This window comes from Bos mutus, chromosome 13 (genome assembly GCF_027580195.1).
Source record: "Bos mutus isolate GX-2022 chromosome 13, NWIPB_WYAK_1.1, whole genome shotgun sequence".
NCBI classification, from domain to species: domain Eukaryota; kingdom Metazoa; phylum Chordata; class Mammalia; order Artiodactyla; family Bovidae; genus Bos; species Bos mutus.
In genome coordinates, this window is record NC_091629.1 from 71,905,535 (window position 1) to 71,914,573 (window position 9,039).

General features: G+C 46.7%; 1 protein-coding gene across 2 annotated transcripts in view; it reads left to right on the top strand.

Annotated features, from left to right (window-relative positions):
- Positions 1-4,786, top strand: part of KIF16B (kinesin family member 16B) — a 306,272-nt gene extending 301,486 nt beyond the window's left edge. For both annotated transcript variants that reach the window (XM_070381958.1, XM_005906500.2), the window contains one exon: positions 3,607-4,786. In XM_070381958.1, the coding sequence (XP_070238059.1) occupies positions 3,607-3,765 (159 nt within the window). In that variant the 3' untranslated portion in view covers positions 3,766-4,786. The remainder of the gene's footprint in view (positions 1-3,606) is intronic.
- Positions 4,787-9,039: the final 4,253 nt, after the last annotated feature.

Genomic DNA, 9,039 nt, shown 5'->3' on the forward strand with positions numbered 1-9,039 from the left:
GGATGCAGAGATTGAAATTTGTCTGCTTTTCTTATTTTCATGGAGAGGAAGCCATGTGAAGGAAACAGAAATTGGATATTGGATTCCACAGACCCTTCTCCTACTTTGCCCTTCTGACCCTGATAAGCGCATAAACTCCTGGAGTCCTTGAGTTTTGTAAAAAGTAAACTGCCCTGGGGAGGTGGCTCAGTTCCTGGACTTACTTCCACACACCAGGGAGGGTGGGGGTGTCTTTGGACTCAACATTAGAGAGAGAGCTTTGACAGGAGACACTTTAATTTTCTCCCTTTGGCCACAGGTGCTGTGGAAAACACTAGGAGCACAGACAGCAGGATTTATTAATATGAATGTATGTACTTAAGTATGTATTTTATATATAATTAGGATGTATATTGATATACATGCAGTAGCAGAGTTCTAGTACATTAGACTGAGGCCTCAAGCCCTAAGGGGAAGCTTCTTTATTGTAGGAATAGTAATAAACTTGATTCACCCAACACCGTTACACAGTCGTCGATTTCATTACTGAAGAAGCTCAGACAAAAGAACCAAACCCACCGCCCCTCCGTAGCCCTCACTTCAGTAAGTGGGAGGGTATGGGCCCATGGAATACTATGCAACAGTGAAAACGAGCAGACCACAGCACACCCACCCAGGTGCACAAGGCTCACGAGCGTCACGTTAGTGCCATTAAGCAGTGGAAGCCAGATACAGAAGAGTGCATCCTGTGGGATCCCATCGGTATCAAGTTCAAAAGCTGGCAGAACTGATCGGTGGCACAGGAAGCCAGAGCAGTGGCTACCCTGGAGGATGGAGGATGGGGAGGGCTGCCAGGGCTCTAAAAGTGTTCTCATATTTTTAGCCCAGTGCTCAGCACACCAGTGCGTTCACTTTTGAAAACTCATTAAGCGGTACATTCATGATGGATGCTGTTTTCTCTCTGTATGTTTCAGTTTTTAAAAATGAACTCATCAATACTAGTCATCAAGGTTGCTTGTAAGCACTTTCCCCCAGCTCAGCAGTGGGCCCAGGACAATGGGGAATTACAGAGAATGAGATGCTGTCTGTGACGCCAGGCATTTTCTGCAATTTTAGTTCTTTCTTGTGTCCCCTGCCCCAGCCCTGGTCCTTTGGGTTTGTCACTCACCAGCAAGAATTTGCTCAGCCCACTGCAAGCCTGTGGCTCTCGACACAGCCAACCAAGGCCACGCATCACCTCTTCACTTCAGAGCACCCCGAGGTCTCGGCAAAGAACACTTCCAATCACAGCCTTTCTTTGACCAAAGGAGTGGTCTAGGAAGAGGGAGCCAAGGCCACCCGATTCTGCTGAGCAGAGACTCATTGCAGAGAAAAAGCTCTTCCATAATCAGTTTAGAATCAGTTGGATCAGATTCCTCTCTCTGGAGGTTTCATGGAGGCGTGCTGACGCATTCATTTTAAGGAGAGCCATCGCCGGTGACTGCTTCCTTGCTCTCTCTTTACGGGGCTTCCTCAGGTGGGGAAGGGGGATCTCCAGGACCCTCTCTTTGCACTTTATTTATGGCTTTTACTATTACTTCTCTTTTCATTATCCCTTCAGGCTTTCTTGGCCCTTTAAAGGGCCCCTGCTTCATGAACTGATGATGACACATGTTGATACATCATCTGTTCCCGTCCGTCCGGTCAGAAAGCATCTGGGAGGCAGGCGGCGTGGACATTAGTCTGCGCTCGAGCATGGCCGTGGGGGCGTGGGCTGCAGGGAGCTGCTGAGGTGAGGGCCCGGGTCCTGCCTCACCGCACGGAGGGGGTGCAGTCACAGCTCACCCGCGGGGCGACCCCAGTCCCCCTCCTGCCAGATCGGTATTTCCCAGTAGCCGTGTTTGTTGGATCTGGGGTCCCTCTAGGTCAATGTTCCCGGCTTTTCTACCCCAGAGACAGGGCATGTTCTCTTCTGCTTCTTTGATGCAAATCAGTCCTGGAGCAAGGTGTCCATTTTCTAGCAATTGGTTTTGACACCTTCTTACCTTGACCTGCTTTTTGTTTAGAGAGCATTTCTTGAGCGTTTACCATGAGATCAGCAAGTTAAGAGTATTGAACACGGGAAACAGTCTGAGTTAAAAATCCTTGCTTTCAGGTCTCCTCTCTGGATTACTAGCCTTGCTCACCAGATAATGGGTGTTACAATAATTTAAAAAAAAGACAAAAAGAAGAGGTAGGCAGAGGCAGAGTATGAAGGTAAGCCGCAGTTGGGTGACGCAGGACCCCTCTGGGTGCGGTCCGAGCGTCTGTCACCTTGCTCTGGTGCTGGTTTCGCAGACATCTCCGTGTGTCAGCACTCTGCACGCCCTGCCTTGGAAGAGTACTCAGCCGCTGGGCATCAGTTATACTTTGGTAAAACAGAAAGAGTTCGATTTTTTAGAAACTATAAATTACCGTACAAGTGTTAATTATTAGTAGTCCCTGTTACTGTTTTTAAGAAAGAAGCTAACAGATTTTCCTTGAGCAGAATGTCTTCTTTCAGAGGTAAATCTGAGGTGGGTTAATCATTCAGCCAGCTGAATCTGGCTTCTTCCCCCAGGCCACAGGTTCATTATCCGTGTCTCTAGTGACATTTGGGGTAAATAAGTGTTTGCACAGAGGCTTGTAGGATGTTAGCTGCCTCCCTGGCCTTCTCCTGTTAGATGCGTGCCCACCCCCTGCACCCCATTTTCAGTTACAGGTAGCCTTTGCCATACCGGAACTGTATTAAATATTTCTGCATGTTTTCTTTTCCGTTAACACATCTTGCTGGTGCCCGTGTCTGATTTCAGCCCCAGCATCTCGGGTCTTGGACTCAGAGCAGCTTTACGAGTTTGGTGCCAGAAGAGCTGGCCAGTGCTGCCACAGACGTGTGCACAGGTTGGGGTGGGGGTGAGCACGGGGTTCAGAACAGTTAATCTCAGCAAGAGCTTCCTTTACTGGGTGGTCTGTAAATGTGTGTGTTTTCAGTGGACCCTCTCGCCCGCAGTGTTTCTTTTCCTTCAGTGTATAAGAAGCTGCAAAGCACAGAGGGCCTGTGCCACTTGACACATTACTGACTAAGGACTTACTAGTGCCAGAGACGTTAGTTCCTGCAGAAGTCCCCCGGTCAATAAGAGTAAAAATGTGCATTTAGCGTCATGCAGACCGTTAGCCGTTTTGTTCTCCTTCCTCTTAGTGGCCTTTCTGTCAGTGAGTTGGGCGGGGGGACATGACTCGGCAGGCTGCAGTCCACAGTGTTACAGTCAGACACAACTGGAGCGACTTAGCACATGTGACTTGACTGAAAAAGCGGGGTATTAACTACCAGCACCGTGCTGGAAAGTAGACCCCACCCCCAGCGCCCACTGCCCGGCGATCCCTGGGCTTGTCTGCAGACAGCATGGCCTGTGCGTCAGAACCAAGAGGTGTCACCCGCACGCTGGACGCCGTGGCTGCTCCCCAGGTGGGTCCAGTGTGGGGAAGGCAGCAGAGGGGGTTCCCCGTGCTGTTTCTAACGGCAGTGGCAGCCGCTCCATGCCAGGAGGGGCATTGTTTCTAGGCGTTCCTCCCCGACGACTCCTCCCTGCCCGTGTCTTGACCGTGTCTTTGCCTCTCGTCTCTTCCCAGCGGTACCTCAGGGACTTTTTCAGCGTGATGCTCCAGTCGGCCACGTCCCCGCTGCACATCGACAAGGTGGGGCTGACGCTGTCCAAACACACCGTGTGCGAGTTCTCGCCGTTCTTCAAGAAGGGCGTCTTCGACTACAGCAGCCACGGGACGGGGTAGGACTGGAGATGGAACCTTGCCACACAGTGCCTTCTCATCCGAGCAGCCCCCGACCAGGGGCCTGGACCCCTCACCGCCTCCTCCGAGTGCCTGAGCAGAGCCGGGCCGCGCTGGCCACGGTGACACTGAGGGGCGGCCGCCCCTGCCCCTCAGGGTGAATGCGGCCTTCTCGTTGTGTGCAGAGCCTGTCCTGGAGGCTCCGTCACCCTGGGCCCCTGGAGCCGAGCCAGCCCGGGGGCTTCCCTGGTGGGTGGCTGGGCAGACCTCCCCAGTGACTTCCATCTGGTTTCCCCTTTCACCAGAATACTCTTATTTTTTTAATATCCCTTCCATGTGGCTGGCTGTATCCCAAGAAAAGCATTTTAAATTATTTCATTGTATCTTCCTTTTTCCCCATTTGAGGCTGAACTTTTTGTATAATCCCCTAAGCACCGATGTTTACACAGAATTTCACATTCTGCAAAAGGGATTTTCAGTCCAATCATAACTGGAGTCTTCCATGCTTGACACATTGGATGTAGGTTACATCAGCTTCTATAAATCCATTGAAATAGGATATTTGTTTAATCTTGAATATTCAAGAAGTTTTTACCAAATGGCTGTCCTGCACGTTCAAGCTTTCTCTGCTAAGCACAAAATGAGCTCCTCATTGAATGCATATTTTTAAACATTTCGTTCACATTTTTGTTACTGAATCTACTGGATCTTAAGCTGCAAGACTAGAATTTACTGTAGTTTATTAACGATCCCTTAAATTACTCAGGACTTAATGTAGCATCGCACATCCATGTACAAGTAAAACTGCTTTGTTTTACTAAAGAGAAAAATATGAGAAGAAAAAAAGATATATATGGTATATATGGAAATGTATATAATTCTACCTATAGATTTATATGTGTACACACTCCTGTAAGATAGTTATATCAAAATATATAATTCACATGAAATTTATTAAAGGTATTTGCTTTTTTCAAGATTTAAATGGAGCTGCTATCAATATTAAATGAAGTTATGGAATCCATCCTGTAGCTTAGTTTATTTTAAGCTTGTGACATGATCATTCCTCCTGGTCTGTTTAAAAATTTATCTAATGTGCTTGGAAAGATACACAATGTATAATTTAGCATTTGTTTTGTGGAAGATGCGCTTACAGTAATGATTGAAGTCACAAATGAATGGGTAACAAAACAGGCCTGCATTCAGTCTTCTGGAAGATGCCTGTGCAACAGAGCTCTCCAGTCTGAAAAATGTATATTCAAAGATGCAATTATCCTGATAAGGGGGGAAATTATTATTGTACTAATTAGATATCATAGTTTAGCATGAAAAAAAATGAGGACTTTTTTTTTTTTTAATTGCTGCAGGAAGACTTCGTATTGAGTGCTGTTGTGATTACAGGCAGAGGTTAGGGGTAATTACTGCTAGGAAATTTAAACCTAGAGATTAAAGGATAAAAACTGAGAGATGATATCAGGTTAGCCAAAAACTTCATTTGGGTTTTTATGTACGACGTGCCCTTTTTGCTGAGTAAACTAAATGGTTTTCTTCAACTGACCAGGTCACCTGTCTCCTGCCCTTTGGGACCCGTACTGGAAGCCAGGCTCATGGCAGGTGTCTCACTAGGATCACACAGGGGACATGACAGTTTGACAAGAATAAATAGACGTGTGTTAGTAGGAAGCACAGGAATCAGACAATGCTTTGATTCCAGTCCTCATCTTAAGGCGTCAAGTTGAGGGTGGAAATCCTGGTCGGTGCTGGGCAAAGCTGGCTGTAACACATGGGCGTCATTTCACTTCTCTGAACCTCAGTCCCCATCTGAAAATGACACTGTTGCACAGGGTGACCTCTAGGTTCTCACCTAGCCTAGGGTGACAGGCAGAGGGACCGTCACCACTGTATGGATGCAGACTTCTAATCGGACTCAACAGCATCTTAATCTGAGTAAAACTTGAAGGAATGCTGGCAAGCCAGTGAAAAGTCTCCTCAAAACAAGCGATGAAATCCCTTTCTGAGACGAAGAGAAGACACACGACAGAGATATCTGTCTCTGGTGATAAAATGGAAGCTTCATTAATTTGGACTAATTCAAAGGAATAAAAGAAGGCCAGCAAGTATCTATCGTATTACTTTCAAGTGTGTCAAATAACAGGTATGCTGCACTGACCGCTGAAGGCAGTTCAGAGTGAAGTGCCACCAATTTATAAATGCTTTTGTAGTCAGTGGGACAAATCTAAGGCACTTCAACAGAATCCTTTATTTAGGATGTTTTAGCATGTCCTCCAGAGACGGCAATGGCATCCCACTCCAGTACCCTTGCCTGGAAAATCCCATGGATGGAGGAGCCCGGTAGGCTGCAGTCCATGGGGTTGGTAAGAGTCGGACTCGACTTCTCTTTCACTTTCACTTTTCACTTTTATGCATTGGAGAAGGAAATGGCAACCCACTCCAATGTTCTTGCCTGGAGAATCCCAGGGACGGGGGAGCCTGGTGGGCTGCTGTCTATGGGGTCGCACAGAGTTGGACACAACTGAAGCAAGTTAGCAGCAGCAGCAGCATGTCCTCCAAGGTCTTGCTTACACTCCAAAATATGTGCACCAAACTTGTGTGTAACCACAGGTAGTAGAGTGCCCTTCACCCTGAGTCCCACCCAGACCTTGTTTCTAAGCTAGAAAAATTCCAATTCAGCCTTGTGATTAACTTAGTCAAGTGATACGAGGTCACGCTGCCTCCTTAATGATGGACATCTAGGAGATTCCTGGCCCACAATGCAGAGACGCTCTGAAGATTCATGAACCAGGGCACTGGGCCCTTCTGTTTATGTTTGTTGGCGGGAAGAGCTCAATCTGTTCCCGACTCAGAACTCTAGACAGCATCTTTCAGACTCTGAACAGAAGCTTTCAAAGCCTAGTGCATCCATGAACTGGAAATATAGCTGCTATGGAGATGCAGTTGCAGCCCCAGAGCTGGGCCATGTTGCTGATCTGGGGTCAGCTTTTGCCTACGGCAGCCCTCCCGTGTCTCCCCGGATGCATCTCCTAGCGCACGGCTGTGCCTGGCCCACTGTTGCCTCCGGTTCGCTCCTGGAGACGGGGAGCTGCGCGGCATCATGATGCGGCTGCTTTAACACTCAGTCTGCACCAACCACAGGCGACGCTCATCCCCTCCAAGAACACGCAGGTAACAACGTGAGAGATAGTATTCCGTGACATACTGCTTTCAAAGGGTGCTGTTGGAGAGGTTTTGAAATGGACCCTCTTTTACATTGCCTAAAATGGCGCCTGGAGGTTTCGTGAGTCCAGAGTTGAACGTGTCTGCCACATGAGACCTTGTTCCTCCCGTGTTCCTACACACACCGCAGGAGTGGTCCACACTTTGTTCCTGGAAAAGAGTAAGGACAGCTAGGTAAAAGAACTCCGTGGCCAAATCCAATGCTTCTATTATATGCACATCACCACAGCAGGTATTGATGTTTTGGAAATACTAAAGAAAGACCACTCATCTGAGGAGACTCATTCTTGACAGATTTAGCCCATATACCCTTCTTTGTACAACAGGGCTCTTTCCACCAGCAAAAAGAGGGGTCTGACTGTTGACTTTTTTGTTTGGTTTAGAGTGCTTTTTCTAATGCTAATATAGTAGGTGAAAAATTACTCTTTGATGATGCTCATGTTGTGAATTTTGCACATACAGAGTTATTTCCAAGTTGAAACAAATTACCTAATTCTTAACTGCAGATTTCTAAAGCATCATATTTCATATTGATCCCATGGTGGTACCTGAGAGTTAGCAGGGCAGAGTTGGAACTGGTGGGGATGATGCCTTCAGAAGCCTCCTGCATTAGGGAATCCAGTAGAACTAGTTACATGTAAAATAGCGGGAGGGACATAAAGGCAGTTGAGGGACCCGAAGGGCTTCAAGGATGTGAGTTTACCCTTGTTCCCTCCAGATAGCATTTGCACACACTTGTAACTGTGGAGTTACAGAACTGAGTTCTAGCTTCTAAGGCCACCCCCTGCCTTTCTAAAGGGTCTGCCCTCTGTGCATCTCTTGCTGAATGACTAAATACAAAATACCCTTTTAAAAAATTTTTGTCGGAGTGTAGTTGTTTTACAGTGTTGTGTTTCTACTGTACAGCAAAGTGAATCGGCTATAGGTGTATTTATATATCCCCTCTTTTTTGGATTTCTTTTGCATTTAGGTCACCACAGAGCATGGGGTTCCCTGTGCAAAATAGTAGGATCTCATCAGATATCTATTTTATACATAATATCAATAGCATATATTGACATATATTGTCAATCCCAATCTCCCAATTCATCTCACCCTGCTTTCTCCCCTTGGTATCCATACATTTGTTCTCTTATCCATTTGTGTCTCCATTTCTGCTTTGCAGATAGGTTCACCTGTACCATTTTTCTAGAGCCCACTTATTAAATGCACGTGTTAATATATGATGTTTGTTCTTCTTAGTTCACTCCATTTGACACTCTCTAGGTCCATCCACATCTCTGCAAATGGCACAGCTTTGTTCCTTTTTATAGCTGAGTAATATTTCATTGTGTGTATGTGCCACATCTTCTTTATCTATTTATCTGTCAATGGACGTTTAGGTTGCTGCCATATCCTGGCTGTTGTAAATAGTGCTGCAGGGAACATTGGTGTGCATGTATCTTTTGGAATTATGGTTTGGTTTTCTCCAAGTATATGCCCAGGAGCAAGCTTGCTCAGTCAAAATGGTAGCTCTATTTGTAGTTTTTTTAAGGAGCTTCCATACTGTTCTTCTTAGTGGCTGTTCCCATTTACATTCCCACCAACAGTGTAAGAGGATTCCCTTTTCTCCACAGCTTCTCCAGCATTTGCTGTTTGTACATTTTTTGATGATGGCCATCCTGAGTGGTGTGAGGTAACATCCTTTCTTTAACTGTAGTCATGTGGTACATCTGTATTTGAAAACAAGGAGACTTTTTTCCTAAGTTACGTCTCCCACAATTGATTTCTGCTGTAGGAATTTGAGATTCATCAGTTTGGTTTTGTTCCTTCTGCATTGCTGGAAAGGCAGACTCTTCCCCGTTCAGAGAGAGAAGAGTGGATGTGTTGAAAACTGAGAGGTACTCTGGTACACAGTCGGAAATGCGCAGGGTAAGACGGGCCAGCAGAGAGCCGTGGCAGGCCAGCATCATGAAGCTGCGCGGAGGAAGACGCGCCGGCAGAGAGCTGTGGACGGTCAGCATCACGAAGCTGCGCGGAGGAAGACGCACCGGCAGAGAGCCG